Source organism: Emydura macquarii, unplaced genomic scaffold (genome assembly GCF_026122565.2).
Source record: "Emydura macquarii macquarii isolate MOO-44397 ecotype Brisbane River unplaced genomic scaffold, CSIRO-AGI_Emac_v2 contig_2372, whole genome shotgun sequence".
NCBI classification, from domain to species: domain Eukaryota; kingdom Metazoa; phylum Chordata; order Testudines; family Chelidae; genus Emydura; species Emydura macquarii.
Window position 1 is genome coordinate 3,732,603 of NW_027132509.1, and position 16,870 is coordinate 3,749,472.

The 16,870-nt window shown below is 37.9% G+C and overlaps 1 protein-coding gene across 7 annotated transcripts in view; it reads right to left on the reverse strand.

The window, feature by feature from the left end:
• Positions 1 to 16,870, reverse strand: part of ATE1 (arginyltransferase 1) — a 147,487-nt gene that overhangs the window by 65,675 nt on the left and 64,942 nt on the right. For 5 of the 7 annotated variants that reach the window (XM_067561344.1, XM_067561343.1, XM_067561342.1 and 2 more), the window contains exon 10: positions 8,164 to 8,263. In XM_067561344.1, the coding sequence (XP_067417445.1) occupies positions 8,164 to 8,263 (100 nt within the window). Of the gene's footprint in view, positions 1 to 4,386; positions 5,771 to 6,335; positions 6,666 to 8,163; positions 8,264 to 16,870 lie in introns of those variants that run through there. The other 2 variants (XM_067561347.1, XM_067561345.1) reach the window with 2 other exon arrangements.

Sequence of the window (16,870 nt, forward strand, 5' to 3'; positions counted from 1 at the left end):
CCAAGTGGCCAGGTTTAACTGACAAGATTATACACTCCATTGAAACTACAGGGCTCTGCCCTGCTCCTAGCAAAGCATATCGTGCTAAAGGAGAAATCTAGACGCAAATTCAGGAGACAGTGGAAAGCATGCTGGATATGGGGGGAAATTACTAAATCAAAAAACCCCATGGCGTCTCCTATTGTGATGGTACCTAAAAGGGATAAAACTATACAGTTATACGTGGACTTTAGGAGATTAATTGCTATCACGCAATCTGACTCATATCCCACACCTGGGATAGAGGACCTACTGGATCTATTGGGGGGTGGAAAATTCATAAACACACTGGATTTGACTCATGGGTATTGGCAGCTTCCCTTAGACGCTGATGCCCAGGAAAAATCAGCTTTTATAGTGAAATCAGGAAGCCAATCTTGTGTCATTTCCATTTAAAAGGGAGCAACACTTCGAATCCCCTCTCCAACTTACTTTTGAAAAGAAGTCATAATACTTCGATGAACTGCGAAGCACTGTACATTAATATGTAAACTATCTAAGGGCAGGTCTACACTTAAAATGCGGCATCAGCGCAGCTGCGCCATTGTAGTGCTTCAGTGAAGATCCTCATATGCCTCTGGGAGAGCTTTTCCCACCAGTGTAGTTAATCCAGCTCCTTGAGAGGTGGCAGCTGTGTTGACGGGAGAGCTTCTCCCATCGATGTAGTGCTGTCTACATGGGGGGCTAGGTTGGTATGACTTTGTCACACGAGGGTGTGGATTTTTCACACCCTGGAGTGATGAAGTTATACTGATATAGGTCTGTAGTGTAGAGTTGGCCTAAGAAATAGGCATCCCCATTTTACAGTATGTGGGGGTCAAAATGTTCAGAATGGACTAGTGTTTTTTTGAGCCCAACTTGAGACGGTGCCTGATTTTCAGAAAGTGCTGAGCGATACGTTCTAAAAAGTGGGCTCTTTTAAAGTGTCACCGTTTGGGCAACCAAATACTGAGGCGTCCAAACTCACTTTTGAAAATCTTGGCCAGACAGACTAAGTGATTTTTTTCCAAAAACCACACAGTGTTTCGGTGCCAAAGCTGGTAATGTAACTCAGGAGTAGTCTTGACTGCCAGTCCCTAATCAAAAACACTAGATAAAACACATGGGTAAATTCACAGCTTTCAAACTATCAGGATCTAAACAAAAGTGAATGTTGACATTTAGTTGATGATATTATTGTAGAATGGTATCCTGATCACTGGGATAGTCTACTGAAGAAAAATCCCTTCCTATTCTCTTCCTCCTCATACTACAGAAAACTTATATTCTTGTCCAGTTAAACGTTTTTTGTTGCTGTTATCAGATACCAGAGGGAGCATGCTCTAGCCTTTAGATAGTTGACCAGGAGTCAAGCCTTCTGGATTCTAATCCTAGTTCTGCCACTGACTCACTACATGACCAAATCACAATCTGTGTGTTGAGTACCTCATTTGTAAACTAGATATACTTCACCACTCAGGGGGTTTTAGTTAAAGTTTGTGCAGTGATTTCAAGATGTAAAGTTCCACATATTATTATTCCACAAGCGGAGGACTGACATACACTTCTTTGCTCCCTTAACTTGATATTACAGATTTCTAGAGCAGTGGCAGCTTTAACAAAGGTTGAGTCAAAGTAGTCACACATTGTCTGCATTCATTATAACTGATGCTACTATTAGAAGGCAATCAGTCAATCTGGAAGTGATCTAATTTGCCTTTCAAGGACAAAGCAGGAGTATGTTTATTCCGCTGCTACAGCACCTGTCAATTTTAGTTTGTCTTTTACCAGTCCCGTGAGAAATGAAACATATTGTATGCTGGAGTTAGCTTCTTTCTCCACTGAAAGGGATAATTATTGTATACAAAGGTAACAGTTTCAGTCTACAAACTACGACCCTCAATTAAGAAAAAAGAACAGATGCCTGTGATCTGCGCTAATTATTCCATAATATAATGTAACTGGTGTTGTAGCATGCTTCTGGCATCGCACTATGTAGCTATTTATTTGTGTATGTTTTGATGTACATTTGCTGTTACAAATAACCCAACAAAACATTCAACCCTGGAAACTCACCAAAATTTTTTAATAGACTTAAGCGGGCTTAGTCTCAATCCTCCTATTTTCCCTCCAAAGTAATCTCTCAGCTCATTGTCATTTTCCATTGTCACTCTAAGTATTAACATGACAAAGAATGGCTGGTTGATATCTGATTAGATTCTAAATAAAGAATCCATCACTAGGGTACAAAAGCCAGCTCTATTTGTGTGGAGCTGCTAAAGTACTTTACAATCTTTTCAGCACTTCAGTGGCAGAGTCACAACAGCATGTGGCTGTAAGCAACATCCTGTTGGACCTTACCCTGTTGTGGTTATTTCATTTCTGCTTATGCAGCAAATCCAAGTTTACCGAAAATGTTAACTAAATTCCATGGTCAGGGAACTGTGAAAAAGCCATGACTCCTGGGAATTAGACAGCCAACTCTGGATTTTGTGGATGTGGAACTGCAGACTACTACTGAACATATTTTCACTGCTGCTGAAGTGATGCTGAATTCCCTAAAAATCAGCCACAGAAATTGGCTCTGAAAGTCTGCAAAATTCCAGGGGCACTGCTTATGACCACAGTCAGTCTGAGGTATTTAGTTTAAGAATGATTAATCACAGATGAATTGGCCTTTTGTTTCTTTTCTGACATTTCAGAGCCCTTTCTAGTGTTCCATCTATCTGATGTCTGGCCACGTCATGATACTGAAGTAGACTGTTTGAAATAATTCCATTTACTTTGGCCTGCATACAAGTCTGGATAAAGAGTTCAGTCAAAACATCTCTTCATATCGCAAAATGGCCTTAAACCAGTACACAGAGATAGCATGGCAAGAAGCTATTAACTTTGCTTCACATTTTAAATTATTCCAATTTTTATTTACAAACACTTAAGTAACAGTTTCTGCAAAAGCAGATCATTGGCCAAAGAAAGAAACAACGTGAGCTAAAATTGAAATTTGCATTAAAATATTAGAGTTGAAAGAGCCTGGGAAAACCCAAAGGGCAACCACGCTCAATCTAAAACACAAAATAAAATAAAAACCTTTGCCAAACATGAGAGCTTAGAGGAAAACTCAATTTAAGGTCAATAGAGAACATAAGTTAAAAAACAGGTCAGCAAACTACATACCAATTCTCGAAACCAGAACAGCAGAAACAAAAAGCAGTTTGACGCCAACCACCAGATAGGCAAGGGATGTAACAGTCACAGAAAGTGTAAGGAAAGCAAAACACACTGTTTGGGGGACCTTGTAGAGTTCAGAAGAGACTGGAAGAATGAAGGTGTTTAAGCATATGTAGCCACTGATCAGTCAAAGTTCTCTATTCTGAATTACGAAGCAGGAAGCAGAAGATGGAGGCTCAATAGACAGAAAGAAAGGAACCTTCCCAAGGATCCCTCTGCAGTGATTGTTAGCTGAATTTGGTTATTTGATATCATAACTGTACTGGTGAACACAGACCTTTAACTGGGAAACATTAACAGTTGTTAAAATGCACAGCAACAGTCCGAAACCAACATCACTATAAATAAAACGCCTTCTTGTGTTTGGAACTCTGTCTCAGATTCCAAATGGTAAGAAAAAAGGCACCATGCATTATGAATCTTGGAGAGCTTTTTTGAAAGTGGAAACACTGAATATTCTTGAACTTTCCAGTGGACTACTTTTTCCAACATAAAACCCATCACATTTAACAGAATAAGTCTGAAAAGTTTTACCAGAAGGTCATGAGGTTGTGCAGAACAGGTTTTAGTCCTACCCTAAAATAAATGGAATAATATATTGTTTAATGTTTATTCACTATATTTTTCCCCACAATAAACACATTGGTCAATTGGACTGCAGAAATCCTTAACTCTGTGCTTTATGGGGGTTTTAGTTCATCAATTAATAAATATTAACCCATTATGGAAGCACATTTGGAAAGGTGGAAATACAAAAAACTCATGAATGTTTTTGAAAATTCCCTTCCCCCACTTCCAATTTAACAATAATTTAATTGGTGCTCTGATTGCTGTTTTAAGACACATTTCAAGTCAAATGTGAGGCAGTGGTGTCAAACATATTCCTTTTTAATAACTACTGTAGCTACGTGCCTGATTCGCAGGGCTGAAAAATGATCCTTTAGTCATTCAACCCTTTGCCTGGAAAGTCAGAATAGTAAACTGTTATTATAGTGCCATGGGACTTAGGTTCATAAGATTCTATTTCCCTATGCTCTAGCTTCTGATCTTCAACGAGCATTACACACTATTTATCACTGTGTGCCAGGAGTCATACGAACATTTGTGGAAACATCTTTTGAAAGAAAAGGGCCCACATTAATCATTAAAGATGTAATTTATTCATTGTCAGTACAGTACTGACTTGCTCAGCATTGCTAAAAACATTCTGAAGCTGCACTGAGTAATTGGTATTAAGCCCAGGCTATCCTGGACGCAGGCTGCCCAAACCAAGATATTCTTGCATGAGGATTTACATTAAATATAAAAATACAGTACATAATATATAAAATACATATGCCTCTAATTTTTCTTCAGCAAAATTCACTTCAGATTCCCAGTTACCATGGTGATGAGTATAAAAACTACAGATGGGACAACTTCCAATCTGCTGCTCTCCATGTAGCACACAAAGTAACCCAGTGCTATCTTACAATGGGAAAATACAAGTCATTTTTTATAGGGACCACACTATATTACTCTGTTCTGAAATTTTTAGGTTGGAATATTACATGGTCACAACAACAGAAACAGTGTCCAAAAGGTTGTGGTCAGCAATCAGCATTCCATGAAAGTGCCCAATCAGAACAGGGCTCTGGTATTTACGAATACAGGTTTACATTGTCAGCTTTGAGCCACATTTTTTATTCAGACTTTAAATGCTCACCTGGTACACTAGGCACTTTGCACAGTTTAAAAAGAGACCATATTGAACACAAGCAATTAAGGCCCCAATCCTGGATTGTGACTCATGAAAAGCAGACTGCTCCACGCATGCAGTGCCCCAGTTATTTCAACGGTATGCTCTCACGGATCACAACACAAGCCCAAGGACTTCAATTTTACCTCCACATGAAGTGTACTACCACAGGCTCACCAAATCATAATAAAATCATCACTCTAGTACATGCCAGGTCATCAGCTACATCCTAATCACCTCAGGAAAAGTGTGATTTTAGCAAACCATTTCGGAGATTAAAAGATTTTAACTCTGGCAGACGAGATGATTCAGGGAGAGTCTGAATTCCGAAACTGAAGTGCTTTCATTGAAAATGCTCTGCTAGCAGCACCTTTCTTTAAAACCAAGGGGACGATCCCAGCTCAAGAGCCTCCACAGACAAACTGCAGCAGTACAGCACAGAAAGAAGAGAGGTCACCCATGAAACCCTACCCCAACCCTTATTCACTTTATTGGTTAAAATCAACATCTTCAACTCCAGCTGGTATCTAATTGACAGTTGTAATATGTATATTCCCTTCTTAAGTCACTAATTAATAGGTGAACAGTCACACAGTGTACTATGTTCAGTTTCTAAATGGTCTCAAGATGCATAACCCTGCAGAGCAGATTAGAGGATAAGGATGACTGATTCTCTCAGCACACCACCACCTCCACCCCATCTTCTTTCCTCCATCATTTGATTGTGGTCACCATGACATCAGCTGAATAGCTTCTAGCCATATCTCTTCATACATTTCCAGACTGGCATCATTGGAAGAAAGGAGTTATTAAAACTGGGACTACACAGAGTACTTAATTTAACACCAATATATCAAATGAGAAATTTCTTGTTTAATTATTTAATCCATAAAACCACCACCACCCATATATAAAACCACTCCTCACTTCATAGGAAAGGTTTCAATACTTTGTTTTAAGATTTGTTTCCAGAGTATTACTCTGAAAAGTAAAGACAATATTCTAGAAATTCATGTCAACTTGATTTCCATCACACATGGTGACTGTTAAATGGAGAAACTTGAAACCCTTCCCATAAATTTTCACTCTTCCTCCTCCCCTGCTATGGCACGTATTCTGTGTATGTATAGTTTTTCTCACTTCCGACGTCTTTCTGGTATGCAAATGTAGAATTTCAAATGGAGACATTTACAGATGTCTAAGAATATTGAGACATATAGGTTTAAAAGGGCCAAAAGCACTCTAGCAACCCCATTAATGTCAAAAGAGTCATTTCAGGTGTAATTGAGGTCAGAATTTGGTTCCAAGTAACTAAAATGGGCATAAAATATCAAATCAGCTCTATTTCCTTCGTGGGAATTTAATAAGAAACAGTGTGCAAACTGGAAGCATCTCCAAAAGGTCAATTTTCACCAGAGTTGGTTTTAAACCAACAACATAAACAGTAGAATTTACCTCACTACAACTCAGGCAACATTGTGGTTAGTAATACAACTGCCAAAAGACTGTGGAGGTAAGTCATATATTTACGGTATTTTGTCTTTACAGTTTGATAGCTTGTTGGCTACTTTAGTACACTGGCTTGTTGCGTGAACTTTCTTCAATCCTGGGATGCAAAGTTCATCCGGCTCAGTAAAGTTACTGCCAGTGGCTGAGATAAGTGATTCTTAATGATATCCTAAAGAATTGAGACATGGTATTTGTCTTATCAGTAATAAATAGGTCTCTTTTTTTATTCAGATATGTATTCTACTTAATAAACTTCTTCCACAAATGTTGTATTGCATAATAGATTAGAGATGTTATGCTGTAGTGCCTTAATGGCCGTGAGTCATCCCAAACTTCTAACATACACCAAAAAGCATGGCAAATAATCAAAACCCATAGTTTCAGCTACCGATATGATACTCTATAAGGAGACAAGACGTTAGAGGTGGTATTTTGCTATGCACTGACTTGTCTACCACAAAATTAACTGTTTCTTTGGTTTGGCTGGTGAATGAAGATGATAAACTCATGCTGGCAAAAGAAAAAGGGATGATCACTTTTTTATACAAAACCAGGCTTGTTTTGTCAGCTAGGGAGGAATGAGTAATCATGGCCACATGCAGCATATGGGTCACAGAAAAATTGAGATAGCTCTTGCTTCACTTTTAATTAGCTTAGAAAGCCCACAAGCTTTTTTTGGACATTAGAGAGCCCTTGTATCAGAAAATGAAATCTCAGCAGTGCTATTAGTACTCTTTCTACTCATTACAGCTCAAAAAAAAAATGCATCTCTGACTGCGTTCACACTTTACAATTGTTGTTTTTGAACAGACATCTATTAAGTGGCAATGAACCTTTTATATTCAACTGTATTCCTGTTTGCTGCTAGAAAAAGATGTTTCAGTCAGCAAAAGAAAATATATTAACACAACACTTTTTTGCTATATATACCTGTTCTGTAAACTTTTGGTAAACATACAACAAATTGAGAACAAGAGTTTGGTAGGATTCAAAAAAGAATTTACAATCATAGGGATAATGAGTGCATCCAGAATTACATTACAGATTTTTAAAAGTATATAGAAGGGACATAAACCCTCATGCTCCAGGCCATAATAGAATCTAAACTAACATGGGTTAAGAAGAAACTTCTTATGGGTTGGTTATCCCAAGCTCTTCACTATGGGATTCCTCGCACCTTTTTTCTGAGGAATCTGCAGCTGGACACTATCAGAGCCACAATACTCAACGAAGTGCCCACTCGTTATTCCAGTGCAGCACTTCCTGTGTCCCTATTAGAAAAATGAAATGGGAGACACCCAAGCAAACTCAGGACCTATAAAGGCATGTTGTCATTGTCCAACATTTCCTCAAAAGGCACTGCATGACATATTGCAAATCTGAGATACCGAGGTAACCAATCATATGACATACTGTGATCTGACAATCTTGAAAACTTCTCCTAGTGAAAGATTTTATCAACAGCTTGTAATAAATACCACATAAAAATAAGTTTTCAAAAAATTTAACTCTTAAACCAACTTAAATAATAGCCAACATTTGAGTATAGCCCTACAAAGTTCATTAAAATCTAATATGGGAATTATAAAATTTAAACATGACCATTGTCGGACATTTCAAACAGCATGAAATATGCTAATGTAGTAATAAAAAAAAATAACACTTACCTTATATCTCATTTTAGGACATGAATGAATGTAGAAACCCATATAGTAATAGCACAGCTCAGAAGCTTTTTCATGGAGTTGCCTAGTGAAAGCGATTTCCCTGTGAATATGAAGAAAAAGGGAATAATTTTGAATGCAAGTCTTCGTAGATACATGTATGCTTTTTATAAAAGAAATACATCACAGTTACTTAACTCTTGATTTAAGTAAAGGATGAAACTGTAGTCAAGTAAAGAATGAAAATTATAAACTCAAAAGCAGTTTTATTTCAAAACCACAAAAAAATCAAAACTCCACATCCGACAAAGAGCTTCATTTTTTGCATTTTGTCCTACCAAGTGGCTGATCTGAAATTCAAATAGCAAGAGGTTAAAGGCACCCATTTTTTGTTAATATTCATGCATGTTGGAATTCTATAGAAATCTGGCCCGGCCATTGTATACAACTAGGCTAAAATAGTACAGGCAAACATTAGAGCATTTTTAAAATCAACAAGTTTCAAGGAGAAGCTTCTAGTTTATTCTGTTGTGTGTGTTCTAGCAATTTACATGCAAATATCTCCATCTTCATGCTGCAAAAGCTATTTTTCACGTATCTAGTGCTTGTTTGTATGACTTCCTCATCTAACTTAAGAGAGAAAAGCATCGCAGTACTTCACAATAAGTTTCCCTTTTTATTATACTGGCACTGGGCACAGCTGCTATAGTAAAGATTTTGTCAATAAAAACAAGAGTCCTGTAGCACCTTAAAGACTAACAAATTTCTGAGGGCATAAGCTTTCGTGGGCTGCAACCCACTTTGTCAGATTTTGTCAATGTTTCCATTATAATGCTCATTTTTAAGGCCTTTGTAACTTGGCTGTTTAAATTTGCATCCAGCTGAAACTTGGATTGAAGCTCCCCACTCTCAATGTTCAATGGATCTGTGTGTCCATTCTGAGGTATAAGTAAAATTTCTTTATAATAGCTTTAACTTTTTAGTTACCAATGAAGATATTGCAAGATACTGAGATCCTAATATATTTCACTTATTAAAAATTATATGATGTATACATATAATGGAAACTAAGCACTTCAAGTGTTTTATTAAATGTACTCTATACTTACACATACATTCAATTCAAATAGGAAACTGTTGGAAACAGCCGCAGCGGCTTACCCTTTCAGGTCAGGGAGCAGTCTACCTGTGATAGGCTCTGCTAAGGAGAATGAGCCAACCCAGATCCAGGTGGCTGGGTGGCAGTTAATAAGCTTAAGATAACTTGGCTTTATAAAAGGGCTGTGCAGAGTCTGGCAGTTGGAACCACAGGGAGTGAGTAGGCTCCTATGTTAGGCCCTGAGCCAGCGCCTTGAAGAGAAAGGGTAACGCCTGGAAAAATGGGTCGAGGGTCAGCACTATAGCTCAGAGTGGAGAAAGAAACAAGGGCAACACAGAAAGGGCTGCAAAAAGGGCCCAGAAAAGGATTGAAGAGACACCCCAAAGAACAGAAGAACCTTTTAGTTTGTTGGGACTTTTTAGTTTCTTGTTTTGAGACTTGGCTGGAGGGTTAAGACACCTCTCTAGAATTGACTAAGTGTAGATAGTCGAGAAGATGCATGCTGAGGTGGAAAACTGAGGTAGGGAGTAACTAAAGTGCAACAGGGCACCAGCAGAGGGTGATACAGGGCAGTCACTCTCCAAGACAGAAATTTCTGCATGTGTTTAAAGTCCAACCAAATAAAATGGCATTTAAGAGCATAGTCTGAATACTATAAGCAAAATAAAACCTTTTAAAAGTAATTACGTCACTTAAGCAATGTTAATATTTCCATTCAGATTACATTGGGCCCAACTAAACAACTGCTAAAAAAAGTTGGCATTTAAAATGAACACTCTCTTTATATTTTAAAATCTTTTTAAATCTGAATTTTCTTTTTTTTCTTATAGAGCCAAGTTGAATGTTGATTTAACCAGGAGAAAATAAGAAAATTCTTAGTTAAGGCTGCCATTCCATCTTTAATTTACATATCATGTACAACCGTGCAGTCCATATACAATAAACGTAAAAGGGATAATGGAGCCCTTTAACTACCTTTTATAAAACATCAATTCATGACATTTAAAAATTATGCAAACTTATTAGAAGTACAGTAAACTTGTAAACCATATACCACTGTGTACACATGAAAGAAATGAACATAAAACTCTGAACTAGGATTTCGGTGCTACATAAAACAGTTCAACTAGAATTTGAAATATATTTGTTCTGGCAAGAAAAAATTTAGAGTATTATGAAGCGTTTATCTTCACAACATCAGGCAGTATTCAGAAGAGGCTGAATTTCATTCTGGGAATGGGAATAGTGCAATTCTCAGTGTATCTTTTGGTCAGTTTATATCATGTAGTGAAAATCATTAATGCGGATATCTTAGTAGTGGCTTTCTACTCCTCTCCTCATTCTTACTGGTGTTTCTACACTTCTTAATCAACTTCAAATCTCTTCCTTTCTACACATTCAGCAACATAAGCTCTCAACAGCAGAGTTGATGTGACAAAACTAACGTAGTTCCAAGCTCCTCAGAGTAAAACTAGTAACAAGTTTTATAATATCAGTTTCCTCTGCAATTTCCTAAATTCTCTCTAACCGTGTGTGTGTGGGGGGGAGGGATTGGTTGTTTCTTTTGGGGTAGGAAAAGTAACTCTAGCTTGGCCCCTTCTAATACTGTTGGGAATTCAGCTTTACTGCCTCAAATGAAGCACGATTTATAAGCTGGCATCTTAGCTTGTTGAGCCATGAAAGTGTGTTGTGCCTACATAAAGTTTAGAATTTATTATGTAGGAAATTTAAATCATTCCAAACTTTCACATGCATGGTCTATGTCAATCTATTGTTAAACAAAGCAATGTGATACATACAAAAAAATGTATAAAAACAGTCTTAAAATGCAGCGTTCTTTCATGTGTTCAGCACCTTTGAAAAATCAGGCACCTTTTATTTAGGTGCCTAACTTTATGCAACAGAATTTGGGCTAATGAAGTATTCAATAATTCTAGTAATGGTCTCTGTTTAAATAATGTTGCAACAGTTTGGGAAAGTTCTTTTATGTAAAACATATCTTCTAGTTGATTTTATGAAATTGCTACATTACTGAGTGCATTAGTGTATACTTTAGCAGCCATTTGCTAACTGGGTTTGTGTCATGTACCACTCAGACTAGGTTGGGGGAGGTGCAACAGGAACAATTACGAGTTGTTAACCTGAATGGTTTTCTAATCAGATGGCAGCACCCTAGAGAAATGAGATGGCTGCAGCCTAGGGGAAACCAGTTCTCCCCATGTTGTCTGCGGGGGAGGAGGAGAAGGGTTGAGCAATGCAAAGTCCCCAGCAGAAAAGAAGGAACAGAGACCAAGGATGTTGGAGCTGCTGTTAAAAAGTGACATGTTCACCGAGTGTCCCAAGAGAGGTGACCTAGGACCCCCAAAGGCACTTACCAAAACCCAAAGAATGCTCACAGATGGTAAAGAATCTGTGGACGCAAATCTGTGTGTGTATCTAGATTTCTGTATTTTTTGTGCTTTCACTACAAGTGAAGTGTAATTGGTTTAGTAAGTCCTCTGAAAAGTCTGCATGTAACTTGCTTCTATCGTCACATATCCCTGACGTGTTAAACTATAAACCAGAGTACGCAAGAGGGTGGAGCTCTGAGGAGGGTGTGCTTGAGCAACTGGGGCAGTGGTGTCAGGAGTCGTATGCATGTTACACCTGGTGCTTACCACTGGCAGGGGTAGGGCCACCAGGGAGAGGCAAAGGGGCATTTGACCCCAGCTCCCTGCTTGAGATGGCCCCCCAAGCCAAGTGGCAACAGGTGCACCAGGACATAACACCATTCACTGAAATTTGATCATGATGGAGAGGCAGCTGGGCCAAACCCAAATGGTGCCATGCTAAATTAAAGTGAACATTTTTAGTTGCCAGCATTGGTCCGGGTGCCCAAGGCAGCTGGACTGCAAAGTCTAACTCCCTAGAAGTTATACCAGACACAGTCTATGCCTGAGAAGTGTGCGTCTGAGAAATCAGAGACAGTAGCTGGAACATGCCCAGACTCAGGGGAGCTTAAAAGCACATGGATTCAGTGCATTGGTCCAAACACAGGAACCTGGTGAGTGTGTTTCACGTAAGTAAAAAATATCTTCACAATAATTAGAAATAAAAAAATTGAAGGAATATTATAATTAGTTGCTTCAGTTATCTTTAAATGGTAAGAGTCCAATTTTTACAATAAGGCTCTCAAATATAAACAAAGGTAAACTAATCAGCATGGACTTAATCCTGCAAACCTTATTCCCATTAAGTAGTACCACTGCTTATTTCCAGCCCCAGGCATACCATGATGAGGCTGACAGTCAGTATAAGATTTTAAAGTTCATAGCATTACTCTGTCAAGTTTTGTAAAATCAAATCTAGTAGGATACTGAACCTGGAAAAGTATTTACTAAATTTATGCTACTGAAGTGGGAGGCTACTAAGTAACTCAAAAATCATGCTATAGGAGACTATGATCTCATTGAGCACTCGTTTGCCTACTTGTTCTGTACATAGTAACTCATGTAAAGGTGTCTGTTCTATGTAGAAACACAGACCTTCTCATCATTAAAAAACTGAAGTTAAAATATCTTTTCCATTAGTAAAGGGTTATAAAGATTCTGTTTTTATCTGTATGGAATGTGGTTAGGGTTCTGTTTGGAAGTGACATTGGCAAGTGTATATTTTTAAACAAGCAATCTCAATAAAGGAAATAAGATAGATATGAGGATAAGAAATAAGAGCATAGTATTCATCTGCCCTTGCTCTTTCATTGTAGGATCTCTGATCTTCCACTAGTTTCCCACCTATATTATCCCTAATGGTTAAACAGCGATGGGAAACTGCTGTATGCAGTGTAAATGTAGCCATGTCGGCCCCAGGATATTACAGAGACAAGGTGGGTGAGGTAATATCTTTTATTGGAACAAGTTCTGTTGGTGAGAGAGACATGTTTTTGAGCCACACACAAATGAAGAAGAGCTTGTCTCTCTCTCACAACAGAAGTTGGTCCAGTAAAAGATATAACCTCACTCACTTTGTGTCAATATGGGAAACTAGTTATTAGTTATTTTCATCCTAGCTAGTACACCTCTACATGTATTTTGTGTATTTACTTGTTTTGGAATCCTTGTATGCTTTTCTAGAACTAATGCAGGCAAATAAGCTGATTGAATTGCAGTTTTCTGTTGGTACCCTGAAAATACACTTCCACTATCAGTGCAGCCCTAACCTCTGCAGAACTCTGGATGCTGACTCTCTGTGTGAAGAACATGAGGGAATTAATGTGTGAGATAGTCAAACTGATGAGCTACAAAGATGATTTTTTCATCAGCATATTTAAAGGTTTTAAGGAAGGTAAGATGGCATTTGCCAAAACCAGAAAGGTGATGGTTGCAGTAGTCAAGATGTAAGATAATGAGAGCTCACCTGAGAGTTTTAGCTGAGTGGATGAAAATGTAAGGCTGAAGAGTTATTGTACAGGAAGAAGCAGAAAGATTTAGATATATCCTGAACTTCAGAGTCTAGAGAGAATGAGTCAGAGATGAAGTGGAGATTACCAGGCTTAGTGAGAAAAAAGAAGGATGTTGTCCATGATGACTGAAAAAATGAGAATGGTTTCTGAGGAAAAAGCCAAGAGATCAGTTCTGGTCATGGTTGAGCTTGAATTGACAGCTTCACATTTAGAAGCAGATAACAGAAAAAAATCAGAGATTTTAGTTTGAATAGATGGAGACAGTTGTCAGCAAAAAGATGATAGTTAAAGCCATATTTTGAATTAGATCACTTATAGAGGTAAGGTGTAGACACAGGAGAGGGCCAAGAATGGATCAATGTCAGACCTCCACTGAAAGTTGGAATGGGGATGTGTAGCAGAGTGGCTTACCCTATGGGTTGGAGACCTTGGGGATAAGCCAACCCTGATTACAGGATGATCCCCACTTGAGAGGAATCAGGTGATTCCTATATAAAAGGAGCCAGGCTTAAGTAGTGATAAATCCCAGCTGTGGAAAGAGGTTCCTATAGAGGCAGGAAGCTCAGAGAAAGACATGGCAATGAGAGGGATGAAGCCCAGAAAAATGCCACTATACCTGTAAAGAATACAAAGAGCAAGAAAGCTCTTGCAGGGCCCTGAGTCAGTTGGGAAAATGCTCTCTAGGCAGGCAAGTAGCCCTGGGAGAAACTCTGATCAAACAGGGAAGAGGCTGAAGGTTCTCTTTTCGGGTTAACATGTTGGGGGGGCGGGGGGGAGGAGGAGGAGGGATGTTAGTTCGGATAACTGATCCCAGAAGGGGTAGACCAAAGACTGTGACCTAGTCGGAAGCCAAAATGTCATTGGATGAGGTTTTTTTGGGTTTTTTTTTTTAAAACAAATTTCAATTGTATTTCAACCACATTGTCTTTCAAGCTGTGAAAATCTATTCAGTTTGGTAATAAACCCATAAGCTCTAGACTACTTTGTAAGTCTGACTCAGCGTTTCACATGCCCGAAGTTAAGATACTTTTCCTCTGCCTAACTAAAGAGAATTTATCAAATTGCTCACTGAAGAGTTCCATGTCTCACATTCACAAGACGCTCTATGACCTGCTTCACATTATGGTAATTAGGGGATTATTTGGTTTAAGAGTTTGGCAGAGGTAACGAATTCTATAATATTAATTTCCCTAGGCAGAGAAACTGCCACAGCACCAGAGCAACCATTGACAGGGATTTCTAGCAGAGCAAGGAATTATGATGCCACATCTGGCCAGGAGGGGGCACACAGTGGTGAGTAGACTCAGTTACAAGATAATTACATTTCAAGTTGGCAGTGTTCAATTTAACATTTGAACACAATTTACTGGTAAGGGGTTTTTGCCCTGTTCCTACCAGATGTATACTCTTGCTTAATTTTAAATACAAAAGTAGTCCTCAAATTCATCAGGGAACTCAACTGAATGATTCAGGCTTAAAGTAAAGCACATGTTTAAGACTACAAAACAGGAGCCTTGGTGTTCAGTAAAACAGTTAACTACATTAAATAAATTGAAGTAATCAATACAAGTGACACTGGACTCATTTTAATCAGCATTTTTTCTTGTCTCCTCTTAATGAAATATCTCAATGAAGTATGTAGCAAGTAAAGTTAATTACAACTAATATACTTCAAAATATTTAACTCCTATTTTAATTCAATTAATAATTAAGGTGACTAATACTAGCCAACTAACTGGAAAGCACTGATCTTTAAAGAAAATTTAGTATTCCCTTTGTAGCCCAGACACATTTTCTTCTATTTCTCAGATTTCTTCAGCTTATTGATATATCATGTATTTGTGGTCAGGGCTTTTCTTTAACCAGTTTTAGATAATTTATTAATCATTAATTATTATTAAGCCAACATTCTGTACAGAGGCTCTTCCTTTATTAAATTCTGATGTAGAAAATAAACTATACAGATTTCCTGGTAATTGTATATTAATGTAAAATAAAATTATTAAAATTTGTATAAGTATCTAACATTCTATAATTTGCATTTCACAATCAGTAATAGCTTTCATGCTGAAAAATAAAATTTGTGATTAAATGTAGAATGGATATCTACTATGAAATGCATGTACTTTTCCTTGTATCCAGATTTTGTCATCCTCACTCATGTGGAGTAGGCCCTTACTGAAGACAGTAAAAACAAGAGCTGAAACAATAGCTGACTTTTCAGTTCTCTGGCCCTTCCAAAAGAAAACTGTACAATATAATTTTGGTTCAGATTAAATGAAAACCAAAAAGTGAAAACATTTCAGCAAATTAAAAAAATCCATTCTAGGTCAAACAAAACATGTTTTCACTTTCTCCAAAATATTTTGTTTCAAGCAGTTTTAAAGAGTTAGATTCACATAATAGGCGGAAGAGATGGTGATGGTCATTATGAATAATTATGAACAACGATGAATAGTCATTAGGCCAGAGAGAGAGAAAGAGACAGAATGATAGATACTACAGCCTGGTAGTTAGAGCATTCATCTACCTAGGATGTAGGAGACAAGTTCAAGTCCCTGTTCCCAATGACTATTTAAAGCTATTTATAAAATGTCAAACTGCGTCAACAGGAGAGATTGACACCCACACTAGAGTAATTCCATAGCCCAGGGATTAGGCCACTCTCCTGCAATGTGGGAGAAAAGTTCAGATGCGTTCTTTCCATCAGGTAGAGTGAGGAACTGAACCCACATCCCAGGTGAGTGCCTTAACCACTGGGCTAAAATTTACAAGGAGAGCATTCCACATCCTTCCTTCTCATTCACCTCTTCTCATTTTGTGAACAACTTCTCAGTCCTGACAAAAAATGGTTTGGCCTAAACTATTTGATGAATGTGTATTATATTTGTGCATTTTGTTCAGCTGAAAAACTATTTGCCAAAAAATGCATTTATCTGCCAAAAAAATTCACTAATTTTATTGCTGCTTGAATACTAGAAGACAACGCTGAGACTGTTCAGAGGTTAAGTTAAATCTTGAGTAACTACATACAGGCTCCCTAAAAGCTTCTCCTTCATCAAAATTAAACAGGAAACTCTTACTTAATATCTCCAGTATAAGGTTTGATCTGAAATACAATACACAAGCTCAAATGTAAGAGCAAATATCAGTCACTACTATCTGAAGAT